The sequence below is a fragment of the Chiloscyllium plagiosum genome, chromosome 28, assembly GCF_004010195.1.
Source record: "Chiloscyllium plagiosum isolate BGI_BamShark_2017 chromosome 28, ASM401019v2, whole genome shotgun sequence".
NCBI classification, from domain to species: Eukaryota; Metazoa; Chordata; class Chondrichthyes; order Orectolobiformes; family Hemiscylliidae; genus Chiloscyllium; species Chiloscyllium plagiosum.
In genome coordinates this window covers 7,618,976-7,640,478 of record NC_057737.1, presented here as the reverse complement: position 1 = coordinate 7,640,478, position 21,503 = coordinate 7,618,976, and the positions used below count along the sequence as shown (strand labels likewise).

At 40.4% G+C, this 21,503-nt stretch overlaps 1 protein-coding gene across 1 annotated transcript in view; it reads left to right on the top strand.

Annotated features, from left to right (window-relative positions):
* rpa1 (replication protein A1) overlaps positions 1 to 8,013 on the top strand; it is a 99,022-nt gene extending 91,009 nt beyond the window's left edge. Inside the window, exons 16-17 of the mRNA XM_043718171.1 lie at positions 2,035 to 2,121; positions 7,426 to 8,013. Coding sequence (XP_043574106.1) covers positions 2,035 to 2,121; positions 7,426 to 7,539 — 201 coding nt within the window. The 3' untranslated portion in view covers positions 7,540 to 8,013. The remainder of the gene's footprint in view (positions 1 to 2,034; positions 2,122 to 7,425) is intronic.
* Positions 8,014 to 21,503: the final 13,490 nt, after the last annotated feature.

Sequence of the window (21,503 nt, the reverse complement as noted above, 5' to 3'; positions counted from 1 at the left end):
GTTGTTGTGGTTCTGTTCGCCGAGTTGGAAGTTTTTGTTGCAAACGTTTCGTCCCCTGGCTAGGCGGCATCATCAGTGCTTGGGGGCCTCCTGCGAAGCGCTTCTTTGATGTTTCCTCCGGTGTTTATAGTGGCCTGTCCGACAGGAGGAAACATCAAAGAAGCGCTTCGCAGGAGGCTCCCAAGCACTGATGATGTCGCCTAGCCAGGGGACGAAACGTTTGCAACAAAAACTTCCAGCTCGGCAAACAGAACCACAACAACGAGCACCCGAGCTACAAATCTTCGCACAAACTTTGAGAATTTATCTCCCAAGTGAGGCATCTACCCTTTCCAATCCTCCATGCCAATAAAATTCATAGCAAACCGTGTAAGTGAGTCTGAATTGGTTAGACATTATGCCGTCCACCATCTCAACTCTGGTACGTGGGCCACTCATGCTGCAATTCCATTGCCTGTAGGAGTCTATTTGAAAAATGATTGTTCTTGGTGACCCATTTTTTTCCTGCCAACAAACCACATTATATTATAGCCAATCTGGTTCTCTTTCACCTCAAAGGATCTCTTCTGGTCACATGGCTAAGTAGAAAAAAAATACAATAATATTAGAATGCTTCAGCAAGAGTGTTTGAATTCAAAAACACATTAAATATATAATAAAAATGTAATATAAATATGATGCAACATTATAAAGCAATTAGAAAAACTTTTATTTACCCAAGTGGTGTGACTTCCATATTTCCGCTTCCAAAATACTGTACTAAAATTGTCTGTGAATTTGTTGAGCGTATTTAGCCATTTCCTAGACAAGTTGTACTTCCATAATTGAGAGGTGACAGCATGGTAATGAAAATGTTGTAAGCTTTAAAAAAAAATTTTAAAAAATTAAGTATATTTAAGGCAATATCAGTGAAAGGTTCCATGTTGACTTGCCTTTCTCTTTACTTCTGTGTTGTATATTGGGCTCTTAACTTTAATATTTCCAAAATCAGGGATTTTTTTAAACACCAACCAGGCTTTTGTTTTGGATAAGTATTGTTTGAACAACTTCCAAAATTCATATTCCCATACATGTGGACCAACTTTATCAGTTTGTTTGTAGAAACTTGTCTGTTTTGCATTTTGGGTTTCCCTGTCTCCAAGATCTATCCACAGTATTATCCTGTATTTTTTGTCTTGCAAGTGTGTGTTTGAATTCTGGCAGTAGGCCTGTAGAAAAAGGTAAGAGATGTGATGGATCAGGAGAGGTTCATGGTGAAGAAATAGCTATAGAACTTAGATGGAGAGAGACATCCACATTGTTGTCTAGATATTGAGTTTGCTAGACTTAATAGCTGAGCAAAGTTGTGCAAGTGAAACCTTCTAGCCCAAATTGCATGTTGCATTTCTTTTACCTAGTTGATCAGGAAAAGATGTTCAGTAGAATTTGCTAATCTCCAGGTGAATGTTTAGCTTTTGAGCTCCATTGCGATAATATATGGAATAAAATTTGTCAGTGTGATCTTGAATTATAGTTTCTGCACTCTGCATGAGTGCCGATATAAACACAAAACCAACGAGGTAGAAATGACAGATGGCAATAAATAAAAAACAATTAAAGTGAAATATGATTGTGTGTTGGAGAAACATGCAGCTGTTTGGTGATAGTTCTCTAGTTTTGGGCTGAGGTGAGTCTTTTTAACAGTACATCAAAACATTGTTGACATATGCCATTACTTGTCCTGAGAGGATGGGCAGGTGATTCTGAAACAACCCTGTGCTTTTTGAGCAGGTGCTTCTGGTTTCCTCCCCACCTCCTTTCCTTCCCCTTTTCTGTGGATAGATTTGGGGTTGGGGGATACATGAAGAGCTGCCATGACCGTGAGAAAGTTAAGCTGAAACTTGCTGCTTTCCGTGAAGCTTTTGAAGACAATTAAATGAAGTAGATTTCCTTGAATTTCCTAAGGGTTACTTGCAACCTGAATTCCATGCCTTAGTCAGCAAAACATTGTCTTTTTTATATTGATATGTAACATTATATTTGCTTTTTTCATAGAATGAACAAGCCTTTGAAGAAATATTCCAGAATGCAAATTTTCGGTCATACACCTGCAGGATCCGTGTCAAACTTGAAACTTACAATGTAAGTAGTGCCATCAGGAGTAGCTTTATATAGTATGACCAAGTTCCAGGGCCATACCACTCACCTATATTTCAATAGTCCTGCAGCAAAATAAAACACCGAAATGTTTAACTCATGTATTTAATGTTTACCTTTCCAATTGAGGTTGCAACCTGGCAGTTTGAAAGGATGAAGCGTCTGTACCATTTCATGAATCTGCATCAGTTCCAAGTCTCTCTGCAGTTAAATGTCCAATGGTGCAGATGATGTAATGAGGGCTGAAATTGGCTTTGATTTTTCAATTTTACTCCTGCTTGGCTCTGTCTCAACTCTTCCAACTGTTCTGTGCCAGATTCTTCTAAAAATGCCTTGGAGCATATTTTGCACTAAAGGCAGTATATAAATGCAAGCTGTTGAAATTGGTATTTTAATGGGGTTTGGATTTGTTGAAATTGTGTTCCTCTGTCTGCAATCACAGGGAATTTGTAGGCAGCCAAGTTGCACACAGTAACTTCCCTTAACAATGAAATGTTACTGTGTTTGCCCTGATAATTTTAAACCCTACAATTCCTTTTAAGTATTTATCCTTCTTGAAAAGGAGCATCTGTGATAGGGAATTATGTGCAGTGTAAGAACAGAACACAATTCTGGCATAAAATATTAAATGTGTACCTTCTAAAAGAAATTCAAAAGACTACACACGAGAAATATAGAAACTGTGGGTTGACCAACTATTTGAAAATTGCTTCTCTTCTGTTGTACTGTATTAACTTCACGGGAGTGATCTCTGACTGATTCATATCTGTGACTGTTCTTGGAATTAGTCTTGAACAGAATTTTAACCAAACAAAATGCAAGAAATGGATTCAAGAATACATTTTTCCAAAGAAGTTATTCATTTGGAGTAAGCAGTTGTTTAAGTTATGGCTCAAGACTTGCAATATGTTTTCTACGCTACCGCCTGTAGCAGGCACTGATCGGGCTCAAATCATGAATAAGACTCTTGACTTAAATTCTGACTGTCCTCCTTTATCCATCATCTCTTCACTATGTTTTATACCATTGATCTTTATATCTTCTTTCAATGTCTCTTCTCGGCAAACCACCTATATCATTATGCTCTTTTCATTCTTCTGTTCCTGTTGTCTCAAAAGTGATTTGCATATTTATCATTGTGCAGGCAGAATAATAGAAATCAGTCACCATCTTTAGTGTCTCGTTTCTTTCTTAGGCTTTTACTCTCAAGTTATTCTTCTATTGAATCCTATTTTAAACTTACTGCCGTAACCTTTAATTTCAGTGTGTCAAAGTACATTTAGTTTTCCAGCTAACTCTGTAAATTATAAAACCTAAAGAACTGCGAATACTGTAAATCTGAAACAAAAATAGAAATTGCTGGAAAAGCTCAGCAGGTCTGGTAGCAACTGTGGAGCGAACTGAAAGGGTTAACTGATTCTTTCCACAGATGCTGCCAGACCTGTTGACCTTTTCCAGCAATTTCTACTTTTATATGTAATTTGTAAGATGCTGAGTGATGAAGAAACAACAACTTCCATTTTTAAAGTGTCTCTAAATTAGTTTAATTGAAGAAGTTATCAAACAAAATTAGTTCCAAGTTGCAAGATATGACTTGGTTAAACTTTGGACAGTTTTTAATGATTACCTTAAAGGAAGAGCATTCAAAAACCTTAGTGACTGAAAGCTTTGTTGCCAGCTATAGGGAAGTTAAAATGGAGGTGCTGAAAGTATCCAGAATTGAAGGAGCATGTATAACTTGGGTTCGGAGGAGATTGGAGAGGTGAGAAGTGAGCCGTTGCCATGAAAGAATTTGGAAGCAAGGGTGAGACTTTTTTTTCCTAAAACTCTGATGTTGCTCATTTAGAATTCAGTATAGTCCAGTGAGCATCAGAGTGATGGTGAATGAATTTAAGGCAGAGAACCCTCTTCATTATAATTTTCCCTTTCTAGCTTTATCATGTCAATGAGTGAACTTCCTTGACATTAGCGTTGTATTGTTGACTTCTAATATCCTACAGTACCATGACCTCAGGTTTAACTGCCAAACATTTATTAAATAGTAAAAATCATATGACATAGAATTTTACAGTAGTTATTAAACATAACTGTCTCCTTGAGCAATTGGAAAGTAATTTGTAACTGCTGCATCAAAATGTGTATTAAATAGCAGTTCATTTTTGCTTTCCTATGCCCACGAAGCTATTTGACTGGATTATCACCCTCTCATTTGAACCAGCAAGGCTGAGAATTTTCAGCAAATCACTAGGATTGTGCAAATTTAAATAATTGTCATCAAATACCTATTTGAAGAAATTCCACATGTTTATATTTGAATTGGCCCTTTCTTCAAATGCTGAGTTCAAACAAAATAACTAAAATCAGGGCAACTAAGAATTTGTGATTGATATTTTTTAATCCTTTTTGTACTTGAAAGATGGAGACCAGTGGTACGAGGTGTACAATTTTTTGGCACTCGTCCCTCCCCCATACAAGATTATACCCTCTTAGTGAGTTCTGGAAACGTGAGATTGGGTTCCACCTTTCTGCTGGCGGAGCACCTTTTTAACTTTCCTGTTTTCAGTAACAGGCTGCCCCTCAACATGCATTATATAAATTAAAATTGCTTTCAATTGAAGTGAAAGGCATCCTCAAGCTGCCTTGTCAACTCCTCATGCATGACTGTTATTAAATGGATCCTTAATGACCATCCCTGGCTAAGTGTGAATTTGTGGCATTTTGTTGTTTGATCTGGAATTTTGCTTCCTTCTCCCCATTTGTTTAATCCCTTTTGAACCTTTGAAATAGCACCTTCCTCCGCTTCTGTCTCCCCTCTTCCTCCCTATCTCCCTCCACCCTAAAACCACCAAACATTAATCAATGCCTTTAATGTTTGTCGTCTTGCTTCCTGTACAAGTTAAACTTGTTCCTAATTCAGCCATGGCTGCACTATTACGCTTGGTTAACCCTATTCCATTTCCTCTATTCATATTAGTTTCAATTTCCCCTCTCACTGTCAAACCCTCTGAAGGCATCAACCTAACCTATCTCTTGCGTAACTGGGCTCTGCGCCTTCTTGCTTTTCTGACAGTGACCTTTTATGATCCCTATCCTATTTTGACCAGAATTCCATCACTGTGGTTGTCCCATTTGAAACTCCCTAAGATCCTGTGCTTTACCACCTCCTACCTGTTTTCAAAAGTTTAATTTTTTTTTGCATGTCTGATTCCACATTCTTTTTCTTCCTTCGTATCTTTCATAAAGTTCTTGGCTCTTGAACCTTTTCAAGATGTTGTTCCAACATATGGTAGTGTTATATAAATAATATATTTAATGTGTTTCTTTCTATTTCAACAGCTTGCTGATGCTTTTTGACGCACCATGCATGTATAATTCTTTCTAGAGCATTGAAAATATTGAAGTATTCAATATTTAACAGTGAAGTAACTGTTGAAAAATGTTGCTTAAATATTTCCAGATATAACTGTAGATGAGATGTTTCATATCTTCCATAACACACACACAATGAAGATTTATGTGGCAGTAATCAGTTCTGAATTAGCTTAAATAAGAAAATATGTCAGTAATTATGCTTGCAACTACTTTATGGAAGATGTTCCCAAATGAGGAGCCCAGGATTTAAATTTCCATTCTGCCCATTTATTTTGTAATGGAGTCCAATTGTACTGAAGTGGAGAAAGGATTCATTTAGCTTTTATAGGTTATATTGAGTCATACAGCCATTTGGGGCAATATGTAGAAGTATATATTTATCTTGTACAGTAGGATGGCATTGCATAATAAGGCTATGGAATTGCCATTAGTTCCAAAAACTAATTTCTGCAGACCAACCAAGGAAATGAGTCATAATATTTACTGAGAGGGTGTCATTGGTTTCTTTTGCTGTTCCTCCAAAGCATAAGCACTCAGCCTGGTTGGTCAGTAGCATCAGGTGAAATTCATGAATTGTGACTATTTTGATTTCTTTGTGTTAAATGTATAATTTTCAAGTTTAAATATGTTGGGTGTTAGGGAATAAACGTACTTGCTCATTTCTAGAGCTTGGGAATGTGGTGCCGAGAAGTCTGGAAAGTTTGACCTGTATTTTAGTGAGGTTTTACAACCTTTAAAAGCTTTTCTTTGTGTTGGAGATTAACAAACCAGTTACTAAAAAAGGGAGAAAAACCAACGTTGTGTTGCCAGTGACTGTCCACAAGTGCAGGGAAACAGTAACCCAGAAAGATATTAAAGTCTGTGGCATATACCAGAGAGTGATAGACTATTGGATGCTGAATTTGGGAAGCTCGTGTATTTGGTGTTAAGTAAAATATAGTAAATCCAGTTTGATGGCTTCAGTTGTCTTGGTGAGAGACATCAACTGAAGAAAATAAAATCTGATGACTGCACAGAAATTTGCTGAAAGAAAATGAAATGAGTTGCAGTTGTCCCAGCCTCTTTTTGAGGTTTTGGATATTTAAGGATCATACTGGGCTTATTGAGTTTGAATTATTTGTGGATTTCTGTAATGAAATTTTCCCAACCATTCTTTTGTTTGATATGATATAGTTTGTTTTTCCTTATTTAATGAACATTTTATTCTTTCTGTTAAATGTACACTAGCAGCCTCAGTAACTGGACTGTATAATTTGAAGGTGGTGGGGATATTCAGGTCTATTAGCCTAGTTTCACTCTGGGATCTGACTTATCCAGTATTAGCATCAGCTGGAATCGTAGCATTTGCAACATGAACCCTGCTTCATACTGCATCTTTTAATAACTCACTGAACTTGGTTTTTAGCAGTATATACAGTGTGGTGAAGATGGTAGGATTGTGCCACAGTTTAGGTATCTGGCCCACAGGAGAGTTTAGTGAGCCAGCATGTTAATTATGTTACATCAGAGTTTAAGTCAAATAGAAGTGTGTCCAGAAAGCTGATTGAGGGCGTTATCAGCATCTGCATGGAATTTTGAAATAAGCTGCATCATTCTCATTAGTGAGTAGATAATAAATACAGCAACTTAACCTTGAGTGCAATAAGTCAAAGTGCAGGAATTACGGAAGTATAAGATTAGTGGTGATTCAGGTCATTCTCATTAGGTTGTTGCAGCTTGTCTGTATGTTTTGTACCAGCAGCCATTCTTTAGAAATAGATTGAATAGCGCAAAAAAAAATCTACCACTTGTTATCTTTCAAATGTGTTAAAAAGATTTGAATGCAATTTGAACAACTGGAGGTGATCTATGATAACAAGGTAATGAGTGAGCAAGTCTGTGATATAGATTTTAATTGTTTCTGGTTCATATTTGCAGGATGAATCTCGCATCAAAGCGACAATGATGGATGTGAAACCAGTGGACCATAAGGAGTACAGCAAGAGACTGATAATGAATATTAGGAAACATGCAGCTACACAAGCTTACTGAATACTGAGTAGAGGGAAGAATGAGTACAACACAATTGGAAGAAGCTGGATGGTCGGGATCCTCAATTAAAAACACTTGTACTTTGAAAACATAAGGCTTTTTAAATGTTGAATTCTGATCAACATGGATAATGAGATTGAGAATATATCTGTAAATAGGCTTTCTTGCCAAGGTATGGGTTTACTTGTGTGAAGTAACATTGTAAATCATTGGGTGGACTGCAAAACCAGTTTTCTTTTTCTTTATTTCTGCCCCCCCCCTTCATATTTACATAACTTACTTCAGTGCTTCATTCTAATAAACACTGACAAAAAGCTTATGAGACTTTAGTGTATCTGTTAGAATGATTCTGTATCAAAATGACAATGTAGTGATGAAAACTCTCCGTTCAATCTAACAGCCTATTTTTAATACTTGCAGTTGATTTCCTCTGGCATTGCTTATAGAGCGAAATAAATTATTTTCTGTCTTTGTTTTTTGTTGTCTTTTTGTATCACTGTCCTATCCTGTTTGTACTCAACTTGATCCTCTTGGGTGTCAGCCATCGTTCAGTTGGTAGCTTTTTTGCCTCCAAGTCATAAGTTCAAACTCACTCCAAGGATACTAGCGTATAATCAGTCTGACACTCCAGTGCAGAATGGACTGTTGTGCTTCTGGTGTTTGTTAGTACATAGTAGTGTTTCCTACATTTGAAGAATGAAACAGTGAAAGATTTTTTTTTTACCCATGAGCCAGAATAATCCACTTAATAGTTGGTTCTGAGAATGTGCTTCAGTTTCAGCTGGTGCATTGTTGGACAACAAAATACGAATTTGTCTTTTGAGCCAGTCAAACCAGGGTTATAATTGAGACAAAAGCATGAGCTGGCCTTGTATCTTGTTAACTTAAACCATTAAATTATTTTTGTCTCATGGTTAAAGAGTAACACTTGAATTTCTTCAAGACCTTTGAAATCCAAGCAATGCTAATGGGTTACATAGCACAGAAACTGGCCATTTGTCTCAACCAGTACATGCTGGTTTTCATACTCGGTCTGAGCCGCCTCCATCTTTTATATAAATCTACTATCCTAAGCATCTGTCTCTTACGACTTTCTACTTACTATCCTTAAATGCATCTGTACTGGTTGCTTCAGTCATCCCCTAACGTGGTGAGTTTCACTTTTTTACTGCTCTCGACGAGTTTATTCTGAACTGTTTGTTGGATTTCTTGGTGGCTGTCTTTATGTTGATGGCTTGTAGTTAGCTCTTCCCAAAGAGGAAATATTCTCTCTATTAAAACTTGCATAATTTTAAAAACCTCTTGGTCCTCTTGCATTATTTTCAACATGCAAGAGTTTAAAATATCTTTCCTGATGTATATACCCTCCGGATCCTATCTGATATTTTACTAGATCTTTGCATTTCTTCAGTGTCAATATATCATTTTGTATTGCACACATTTTCAATTGGCCTGTTCAGACAATGATATGCAGAACCAGTGACTCAATGGAATATTCAGAATAACTATCCAGACTCCAGGAACTGAATAGCACATTTCTGTACACTTTCAAGTGTAAACCTTTCAGGTTTGCTTTTATAAAACTAGAGGTGATTATTTTAAAATGAGGTGTGGCCTCATTTCTTCTCAGAATATTACGAATCTTTGGAATTCTTTCTCAAAAGAGAAAGCAGAGTCTTTGAATATTTTTTAACATCGGTGGAGAGATTCTTGATAAGATGTTAGGTTCTTATGGATAAGTGGGAATGTGGAGTAATTAGATCTGGTATGATCTTATTGAATGGTGAAATAGGTTCAAGGGACAGTGACCTATGTTCTCCAAACATATGTCTGTATGTATAAATTGTGCATTAATAAAACCATAGAGACTGATTTCAAAATTAAACAATCTTTTTGGCTGAGTCAGATATAAACTAATTACATTGATATCATACTGCTTCTTAGAGACATTTAATTGAGTGTTCACATACCTTTTGAAGTTTGGAAGTTGAGTTCCACATTTGTTTTTGGAAGGGAGTATAAGCTGCTATTCAGTGAGTATGTTCTCTCAGTTAAACAAGGTTCAGCACTAGTAAATTATTCTTCAGGCAACTTGCGTATCCTGTGGAAAATTCATAATAGATGTTCATTAGGCAAGAATATTAAAGTAACATAGAACTGATGTTACTAAATGGAATGTACTAAAGGACTCCAGACTTGAGGGGCTGAATGGCTTATTTTGTTCACTCGCCTTTTGCTTTCCTATTTATAATTACCTGTTGTTATTATTGAAGAATCTTAATGAAGCAAGCAAGCTAAAACATCTAGTTAATACCAGCTTGATTTCTAGCTGCAGGGGGTGAGAGTATTAATCCTATCCTTGAAATAACATCCAAACCTGTCTGGATTTGAGCCACAATATTGATGCGCTGACTTAATGGGAACAGAAACAACAATTTACTTTGTCTAATTGATTTTGTGGGTATAATTAAATATTTGACTGAATTAAATTTGGTTTTATCAGCAAGAATCAGTAATTTTTGCCCAGTGCATTCTTCCCCAAAAGCAAGAGTTATCTAGTTCTTTTGTTCTAATGGAGTAAGTTGTCTGTCTGCACTTCAGGTGAAAATATTGAAAGAACCAGTTGAAGTTACTTTGTGCCACTGAAGGTGGTCAGAGCTAAGAAGTGGAACTTTGCCAGTCCATCAACAATGTGGGTAATACAGCAAGAATGGACGAACAAGTTCCTCAGCATTTTTAAATAAAGTTTGATTTTTGGCTTAAAGTTTCAATAGTGAGGTGTGAATCTTGTGACTGGTGAAAAGCCTGTTTGCATTAGCATCCCATTGCTCTTTTAATTATACATCATTTATATGAAGGTTGCTATTTTTCCAGGTGGTAAATAGAGACTAAATGGTGCCAGTGCAAGAAAGCAAGCGGTAACCTGGTGACTGTAGCTCATTAGTGTTTTCTCTGGGCCTCCATCTCGGATGACATTCCCCAGTATCTCTCTCTCCATGGGCAGTGACCATCTGCACCCTCCATTCAGAGACTGGTACGAGCAAAGCACCAGTCTCTCCACATCAACATGTATTACCTCAATGGCTGGGAAGTGTAGATGTACAAAGGGATCTGGGTATCCTTGTTGATCATACAAGGCTAGCATACAGCTACAGAAGCAATTAGGAAGGTTAAAGAATGTTGTGGTTCTGTTAGCCGAGCTGGGAATTTGTGAACAGCCAGGGAATTCCTAGAGGCATAGCACTCATCCACCGATTCTATCAACAAACACATTGACCTGGACCCAATATACCGGCCACTGCAGCGGACAGCTGGAACTGGCCATCGGAAGCGACAGACACAAACCCCTATAAATGCCGGAGGAAACAACACAGAAGCGCTTCACAGGAGGCTCCCAAGCACTGAGGATGTCACCTAGACGGGACGAAACGTCTGCAACACAAATTCCCAGCTCGGCGAACACAACCACAACAACGAGCACCCGAGCTATAAATCTTCTCTCAAACCTTGAAGGTTAAAGAATGTTAGCTTTCCGGTATAGGGAAAATTCAGTGGGTCATTAGCCTTTGGAATTTTTATTTTCTCAAGGAAGTCTGAATAGCTTGATTTTTGAGTCCCTTTTAAGGTAGAGATTGATTGATTTCTGATTGCCAATGGTATATGAGGTTGGGGTGAATAAAAGGTTTTGAAGTGTTCAATCAGCCATGATCAATATTGATGGGCTGAATGGCCCGATCGTGGCACATCTTGGACCCACTTATAGTACAGTTCAGTCATTCACTTTGGAGCTCACTGACACCTTATATTGCTATGTTGCTGTTAAGCCATTTAGTATTTCCCCTTATTCAGAAATTGTGATCCTTCTTTCTAGACTCCCCAGGCAGGAGAAATATCTTACCAGCATCTATCCTGTAGCTTCCTTCAAGTATTTTGTAAGTTTTGATGAGCTAGCCTAGCATTCTTTGAAATTCTAAAGAATATAGGTCCAGTTTACTCCAATAGGATAGTTCTGCCATCCCAGAAACAAGTCTGGTAAATCTTCATTGCACTCTATGGCAATAAGGCACCTTTCAGAGATAAGGAGACCATGGTTGCACACAGTATTCTAGGTTCAGTCTATCCAAACTCTTGTATGACTGATGAAAAACTCCACTAGGCCTGTACTCAATATTTCTTTGCAAGGAGAGACATATTTGAACAGAGTGCATCTCTGGAGTTTGTTTTCTTAGTGCTCGCTCACATTGCGCCTAATTGGATAACTGCAGTATCTCTGCTCTACATTGCTGCTTCATCCAGAATTTCGAAGTTCACCATATTTATCTTGCCTTTTCCTGTTGGTGGGCTTATGCCCGAAACATTGCCTCTCCTGTTCCTTGGATGCTGCCTGACCTGCTGTGCTATTCCAGCAACACTTTTTGTTGACTGACTCTTCAGCATTTGCAGTCCTCATTTTCTCCTAGTGGAAAACCACGCAACATGTCATGTTTGTATATGTTGAATAGCTAAAGGGGTGGAAATGTTACTGTAGAGTACCATGCTACACCAGTTCAGACCTATACAGCATGCCAGCAGCTTGCACAGCAAACAAACTGTATTGACCAAATAACCATGTCTCAAATTCTAAGAGTCATCCTTAATCTAGTTGAGGGGCCTATGGTCAGTTAAGGGCGTCGTCAGCTTCTTGGGGTGATCAGGATCCAGGGATCTGTCTTGTTACAGTGTGGGGAGTGGGCCATGGTCAGTCCTTCAGGTACACCAGTCCAGGAATTTGCATTAAATCTGTTGGGAAACTGCATAGAGATTAGTCAGGTGTCTCTTTTTGATTTGATTTGGTTTATTATTGTCAAATACAACTAGGTATGGTGAAAAGTTTTGTTTTGCATGCAGAACAGACGTCACACCATATAAAGTTCATAGGGTGATAGAACAGTGAGGAATACAAAGCTATAGCTGCAAAGAAGGTGCACAAAAAGATCAATGTTAGATTTGAAATTTGAGTCCATTAAGAAGTCTATTAATATCAGGAAAGCTATTGAACCTGCTGGTATGTGTGTTTAAGCTTTTGTCATCAGTCAGGGCTGTCATTTGAAGCTGATTGATATGTGGAGGAAATTTTTCAGCCAGTGGGTGGTGAGCCTGTGGAACTCATTGACATGGTCTCCATATACCTCTATGGCAATGAATGTATTTAAGGCAGAATTGATAGGTTTTTGATTGGTACGGGGATCAAGGATTACAGGGAAAGGCAGGTGAATGGGGTTGAGAAATATGTCAACCACGATTGAATGGTGGAACAGATACAATGGGCCGAAAGGCCTAATTCTGCTCCTATATCTTATGGTCTTATCAGGGTGAGCGACAGTCAGTCATGGGACTCTATACTGAAAGCCAAGGTGTTAGATTTTGCAAGTTCATGACCATAGTTACCTAATTTATTAAGTTTGTACAAATACAGCTATTTTAGGTACAATGCAGTATTTAATTAGACAAAGGAAATATACGAACTGTGACTGATGAGAAGGTTTCATTGATCCTGGACCATTTCATAGAATGGCGATGTAGAGGCATCAAAATAATCGTTTGAAATGGTGAATGTTAAAGTCTGTCTTTGATGGCAACATTCTTTGTTTCTTCCTCAGGCTGATGTAGGGGAACTTGTGATCTTCTTCCAAGAAGGGGATGTCTTGTACCCTCAGACATCTCTAGCTTACTTCCCATCTACCTTTGTAAACAGACCTTTTTCAAAGGGCTGGCAATCTGCTTTGTCAATCACTTGTCTAAATCTTTACAGCTGTTGCCCACAGGACCGCTATCAATGCCAATAGGATTACCGATGTCTCCTTAACTACCCTCATCTGAAGGTTAGTTGTCATTCTTCCAAAAACTTCTTAATTGTCAAACGCTGCATTGATAAAGGGAACATTGGCACCCAAAAAGTATTTGATGTCAATTCAATGGAGCAACATGAACTGGGTGAACTTTCTTGAACATTCCTTTGATCTTTATTTACTAGAAATGTGTCTGTGTTTGGGGAGGGATAGCTATTGCTGTAGCAACACTTAAGTGAAATTTCATGTGACCAATATTAGTAAGATTCCAATTTCCAACAATGTTGGGGATATCGGGGAAATTTGGAGAAGTCAATGTGGGGATTGGAGACAACATGCTGGGATGCAGAAGTGACAATGTGAGGAAGGGCATATAAGGATAGAGCATGGAAGGGCACAGTGATTCACCTCCTGACACCCTGAAGCCTGTCCACCATCCAAAGGGAACAGTCTGGAGTGTGATGGAATACTTCCCATTTGCCTGGGCAGGTGCAGCTCCAGTAAAACGCTAGAAGCTTGACACTATCCAGTACAAAGCAGACTACTTGACTGGCACAAGAATCCACTCCCTCTGCCACTGACACTCAGAAGCAGCAGTGTGTACAGTCTACAAGATGCATTGCAGAAATTTACCAAAGATCCTCAGATAGCACCTTCCAAACCATCAAGCACTTTCATTTAGAAGGACAAGGGCAATAGATACATGGCAACACCATCACCTACAAGTTACCCTTCAAGTCCCTCACTGTCCTGACTTAGAAATATAACGCCGTTCCTTCACTGTCGCTGGGTCAAAATCCTGAAATTTTTTCCCTAATGGCATTGTGGGTCAACTTACAGCATGTGGACTGCAGCAGTTCAAGAAGGCAGCTCGCCACCACTTTCTGGGGACAGGAAATAAGAACTGCTGGTCAGCCAGCTACACCCACACCCCGCAAGTGAATTTTTTAAAAAATGAAAAAGGTTAGTAGTACAGGAGGGGATTTTATCTGTGATCATCACCTCCCTGGTTTTGATCAGGGAGGGGAGCAACATCTCACAACATTTGACAAAAGTATGCTCTCTCGGCCCGGAGCATAGGGCTAAAGAGAGGAGATGAAGAGTTAGACAAAGGGTTGGGTGGGAATGTGGGGAGACTTAAACCTGATGGGATTGATAAGGGGGGACAAGGCAGAAAGGAACATTTGAATATTTTGGGGGAGGGGTGATGAGGTCACCTAGATTGGAAGGCTGAGCTTGCTATTTACTCTCTAAAGCTCTTGCTGCATTGCCCTCCATCCTCACCTGAATTGCAAATGTGCAATGAAACTAAAACATGGCTGTTGGTACCCCTACAGTGAAAGGAATGTGTTTATGGGGCTGTTTGGAGAGATTGTACTATAGGGCAAAGGCAATTAGGGATGGGTAATAAATGCTGGTTGGCCAGTGACACCCACATAGCATCCCTACAATGTGGAGCAGGCTATTCAGCCCTTCAAGACCACACTGCCTCCAAAGAACATCCCACCCCATTCCTGTAACCCTGCATTTCCCAAGCCTGCAAATCCCTGGACAAGAGGAGGAAAACCAGGCAGACACGAAGAAAATGCGCAAGGTTGCCCAAGGCTAGAATTGAACGTGGGTCCCTCGTACTGTGAGGCAGCAGTGCTAACCACTGTGAGCCATATCCCACAAATGAATTTAAAAACTATGGTGTTTGGCATTTTAGGCTGATGAGCCTGACTGTGATGTTTATAGGAAGCAGCCCCAGACATCCTGAAAGTGTCCTGACCAGACTCACCCTGAAATTCCACCGACTTGGGGGAGAGGTCACAAGCCAGTGGAAGTGGACAGGTCAGGAACCTCTGGAATTTCCTAAGAGGAGACATCTAGGGTCCTTTAGATGGTTCCTCCTCCAATTGTTACCCACTAGCACCAACTTGTCTACCTGGGAGGAAGGGGCATCCAGAGGGAGCTCAAGCTGACTTCCAGTGGTTGAAGTAATAGAGTGCAATCTGCATTCATTCAGCCAGCAGACCATGAGTGTTGGACCTGGCTTGAAGCACACTGGGCAGAGCGAGCATGGTACAGATGGCATTAGCAGGCTCCTCCAAACTACAGTCATTTCCCAAATATCTCCAAAAAACCTGCCAGCTGCTTTTGTGTCAGTCGTGCACTTTTCTGAAATTATTAATGGCTGACATGACAGGGCGGGGGGCCCTCTCCAACCTGGGGATGAGCAGGGGTCTAATCAGGCACTGAGAAGCTGTAACTGCCCAGCTGGGGGCTTTTGCTTGAAGAGTGGAGACGTTTTTCAAACTTGGGCATCTCCACATCTTTGCATTTGTCAATTCAAAGACCTTTACCATTATCACAAAAGGTTCGCTTTTGCTGCAGCTCTTTTGAGGGCATTTGAGTTTCCATCTTTTGAAAAGTTACAGCTGCAGAATGAGATTTCTTTTGATATAACAGTAATTTCTGGAGCAGTGGCACCAGGTAAAACGAGGTAAGAGTGATGAATAAACATTGCCTGTAACGATTTGTCAGGACTCCTTAATAGGTTCGAAAGCTGGCAGTGTTTTGAATGTTTTCCCTGAATTCAATGACAATTTCACTTGTTCAAGTAGTCTACTTGTGCAACTTGGCATGTTTAATGAATGTCAGTTTGAATAAATTACTCTCTCTTTCAACTGAGTCCAGAGATCTAAATCCCAAGATACTGAAGGAAACCCTCAGCCAAACATGGTTGAAGAATATATTTTCTTTTGCATTATCTGGTTCCTGCAGGCTACATGCCTAGGAATACCGACACTGCTTTGAACTTGTCACCAGGATATGCACATGGATTCAATTCCCTTTCTTACCACTACATTTCCTGATTAACCTGAGATTAGTCTTGCAGTGATGTGGTTGATTGTTGGTAATAATTATCTGCAGCATAGCCTGTTGTTGTTCCAGCTTTCAATGTCACTGTGTCACTCGTAGATTAATTGAACACATAACCTTATATATTGTGCCTTTCTGTAAGTCATAGATACATTCAATGGCTGGGGGCCCAATTGTAATGTTGAATCCCTGTGAGTCTACCCTGTGAGGAACTAACAACACAGCATTTTTGCTGTACAAGTTTGTGACTGCGTATCCATTACAAATTCATTGTTTCTGTGTGTGCTTGTCACATTCTTTCTTTCTCTGCATTGTAGCATATGAAAGGAGTTGAAAAAATTCCATTTTGAAAGTTTAAATAGTCCCCTGAGGAAGCCTTATCAAGAACGTGGGCTTCACTGACTGACCATTGGAAGACTTCTTTATTGTTAATACTGACTTTTGAGGCATTCCCTGGACAAGGTTAAAAAAAAAAATTCCTCGACTCTCTCTCAGGTACGAGCCAATCCTGAGAGAAATTGAGGACTGCAGGTGCTGGAGATCAGGGATGAGAATGTAGCGCTGGAAAAGCATAGCCGGTCAGGCAGCATCCGAGGAGCAGGAGAATCACGTTTCGAGCAAAAGCCCTTCATCAGGAATGGTAGCCAATCCTTGCAGGCTTTGAAACTAAATTCCAAAGGTAAAAGTTCAAAGAAATACCCAAGCCTCCTTTCTTAAAAAAAGTTTCTTTTAAACAGATTTGGCATGTATGTGTTAATAGAACAAAGTCTGTGTAGTTTGTAAATTGATAATTGCTGATGAATTTGCCACACCTGAAATATTAATATTTTGCTTCATTTTCAGTCTTGTTGATGCACATTGTATGCCTGTGATCTTTTGATTAAATAGTGACTGTGAATCAATGGTGTGGTTTGGGTCTAGACTGGCAATCTGCTTTAGGGTGACACCACTAGAAGGCTGTATCATCAAACAGCAGAAACTTAGTCCATGGTGTGAAGGGACCTGAAATAGATGGGGGAAAAATCTTGCCCCAAGAAATAAAGAATCCTGCCTTCAAACAACTAGTAATATTGCCTCTATTCAGGAGGCAGAAGTTCCAATATAGGCAAAAGTGAGGACTGCAGATGCTGGAAACCAGAGTTTAGATCAGAGTGGAGCTGGAAAAGCACAGCAGGTCAGGCAGCATCCAAGGAGCAGGAAAATCGATGTTTCAGGCAAAAGCCCTTCATCAGGAATAGAGGCAGGGAGCCTCCAGGGTGGAGAGATAAATGATGAACCCCAACAAACCACCTTACCGTCCTGGCACCCTCTCTGCCACTGCAGGAATTGCAAAACCTGTGCCCACACCTCCTCCCTCACCACCATCAAAGGCCCTAAAAGAGCCTTCCACATCCATCAAAGTTTCACCTGCACATTCACCAATGTCATTTATTGTATCCGTTGCTCCCGATGCGGTCTCCTCTACATTGGGGAGACTGGACGCCTCCTCACAGAGCGCCTTAGGGACCATCTCCGGGACACCTGCACCAATCAACCACACCGCCCAGTGACCGAACATTTCAACTCCCCCTCCCACTCTGCCGAGGACATGCAGATCCTGGGCCTCCTCTGCCGCACCCTCACCACCTGACGCCTGGAGGAAGAACGCCTCATCTTCCGCCTCGGAACACTTCAACCCCAAGGCATTAATGTGGACTTCACCAGTTTCCTCATTTCCCCTCCCCCCACCTTACCTCAGTTCCAACCTTCCAGCTCTGCACCATCCTCATGACCTGTCTTACCTGCCAATCTCCCTTCACACCTATCCACTCCACCCTCCCCTCTGACCTATCAACCCCATTCACCTATTGTACTCTTTGCTACCTTCTCCCCAGCCCCACCCTACCCCTATTTATCTCTCCACCCTGGAGACTTCCTGCCTCTATTCCTGATGAAGGGCTTTTGCCCGAAACGTCGATTTTCCTGCTCCTCGGATGCTGCCTGAACTGCTGTGCTTTTCCAGCACCACTCTGATCTAAACAGAAGTTTCAATATGTTCTAAAAGGTCACCTTGATTGTTCTGTCACTAACTCTACACTGAGGCACAAAACCCAGGACCTACAAGCATTCTGGGTAATCCAACATGGAGGATGAGAAAATATTGTGGCTGTATGAGCTGCTCCTTTTTAGAGATATTTTAGGTGTTAGAGTTGATTTCCTTGAATTCCAGGAGCAATTGTCACTGTTTTATAAGCTGTTGCATTGTTTTGGAACTTTGGGGGGAAAATGCTCAAAACAATGATACTTTAAGAAAGAGGAAGAGAGTGGATAGGGTAAATAGCCAAGGACTTTCCCTGGGGTGGGGCAGTCCAAAATGAGAGGGTATAGATTTAAGGTGAGAGGGGAAAAATTTAAAAGGGACCTGAGGGCGACGTTTTCACATATAGTGTTGTGTGTATGGAACAAGCTGCCAGAGGACGTGGTGGAGGCTGGTACAACATTTAAAATGCATCTGAATGGGTGTATGAATAGGAAGGGTTTAGAGGGATATAGGCCAAGTGCTGGCAGGTGGGACTTGATTAGTTTGGGATATCTGGTTGGCATGGATGGATTGAACCGAAGAGACTGTTTTCCTGCATTATATCTCTATGAATAGGCCAATCAGCCCCTCGAGCATGATCCACCAATTAATAAGCTGTCGGCTGACCTTACAGTCACCTCAACTTGATCTTCCTGAGTATCCCCTAAACATTTTGACCCCTTTATGTAGTGCTATCCAGCTGTGTCTGCCTTAAAACATATTCAGAGGTTGAGGGGAGGTATTCCAAAGACTGATGATCAAGAGAAAAAAAATCTCCTCAGCTCTGTCTTAAAAGGGAAACCCCTCATGTTAAAAATGCATCCTCTGCGTTCTTGCATCCTCCCATGAGAGGAAACATCCTTTCAGCTTTTACTCTGTCAAATTCACCCAAGGATCTTTTGTCTGTTCCTGAGTCTTGTGATTTGGAGATGCCGGTGTTGGACTGGGGGGTACAAAGTTAAAAATCACATAACACCAGGTTATAGTCCAACATGTTTAATTGGAAGCACACTAGCTTTCAGAGCGACGCTCCTTCATCAGGTGATAGTCAACCTGACTGTCACCTGATGAAGGAGCATCGCTCCGAAAGCTAGTGTGCTTCCAATTAAACCTGTTGGACTATAACCTGGTGTTGTGTGATTTTTACCCGAGTCTGTGAGTAGTTAAAATTACTCCACACCCTCTGGTGGAGAGGAGGAGAAACAGCAGAAATGTTCTCTTGTCTAATGGGAACCGCTGGATAGTACATGTGCGAATGTTGTTGAGAGTCAGGAGCTGAGGGGGTTACTGGTGGAACAGTAGCAAAAACCAGATGTGAGGAAGCTGAAATAAAATGCTGACCTGTATGTGACAGAGCTCCCCTATAACAGAAGATGTTTGCCGCCAATTTGATGAGGCTCTAGGTTTTTCTTAATTCATTCACTGGATGAAGGCATTACTGGCTGGGCCAGCGCTTATTGCCCATTCCTGATTGCCCAGACGGTAGTTAAGACTCAACATACTGCTGTGGACCTGGAGCCACGTGTAGGCCAGACCAGGTAAGGATGGCAGTTTCCTCCCCAAAAACATTAGCGTCATAGAGATGTACAGCACGGAAGCAGACCCTATGGCCCAACTCGTCCATGCCGACCAGTAAACCAGATGGGTTATCCCCAACAATTGACAATGGTTTCATGATTATTCCAGATAGTTATTGAATTCAAATTCCACCACCTACCATTGGCAGGATTCAAACCCAGTTCCCTAGGATGTGACGTGGATCTCTGTATTATTAGTCGAGCAAGAATCCCACTAGGCCACACTGTCTGCTGCCAGTTCTGATGATTCTACAATACAAACTGGGAGCAGAATGGTGGAATGAATTGCCTGCCAGGCAGTAGATTTGTCCTGGAGTTACCACACTTCCCAGTGATTACTTGTGGTGGTTGATTTCATTACCAGCAGCTATTGCTACATCTAGTTAGTACACAGAAGGTTACATGAAGTTGCCAGTACCACTGAGGATCATATTATTGCAATGGACTGTGTCAGCTTTATCTCCTACCCATCAGCAGTGTCCTCTAACACTGTCCCTATGGACACCATTTAAAACAAAATAACGCATATACGATATGAGCTAAACTAAAGTGCAATCCATAACAATGACAGAAATTAGCAGTTAAAACTGAATGATTGACTGAAGTTATGAGAAACCTTTTAAAAACCCTTTCAGATTCTTATTGTTATCAGCCGATTCGTCACAGTTAATAGGATGCAATCAAATTATTTCAAATCACGAGTCAGCGTTTAGCCTTCAAGTGTTTTGATGTATGATAAAAAAATTATCTCATTTACTTGGTATTTTTAGGACCCAACAAACTATAAAATGATGCAACTCAACAAAGACGTAAGAGAATAATTGAAAAGAAAAATCAATCATGGGCCAAACAACAGTAAATTCACAGTAGCTGGAGACTAGTGTCAGAGTAACAGATGTCCATGAAAGCCAAGGGTCGATAAAGGGATTAAGTCTGCACAATACTGGACTGGAGGCAGAGACTGCAGATGGTGTTGTTTAAGTGAAATAAAAATCCACTCTGAAGATCAACAAGTGAATTCTTGTTTGCTGCAGGGCTCCCAACCTCTTTAGGTCATGCCATGACACATGACCCTGTCAGAAGGTAGTAACAGGATTTAATTGGATGCTGCACTCTCAACCTCCGATTGGAAAACACTCTTGAGGAATCTCTCTACCCTCCTTCTCCATTGGTTAAATGCATTGCTCAGTGTGGACCTGAGCCAGCTCAGAAGACATCGGGAACAAACAAAAACAGAAATTGCTGGAGAAACTCAGCAGGTCTGGCAGCAGCCGTGGAGAAAGAGAAGGCAGAGCTAACTTTTCGAGTCCAAAGACCCTTCTTCAGAATGGTTCAATTCAGTCTCTGCTGTTGCTAATATTGCTAATGTCAGTATTCCTGAGTGCTATAAAATTACAATCATACAACTACACGGGGAGAAGATCACAGCAGGATTGGCTATCACTGGCCCCCAGTCCTAATAGACCTTATCCTGTCCTTACTGGGTACAAGAACAACTGATGCCAGGTGAGTGGAAGGACTAAAGACCCTGTTCCACGTTCACCATTCCCTTGCTACACTCCCTCTATCTAACGTTTTCAGTCCTAAGACTTGTTTCTCTTTATTACCTTTTTTTTAGATATTTTTATTGAAAAT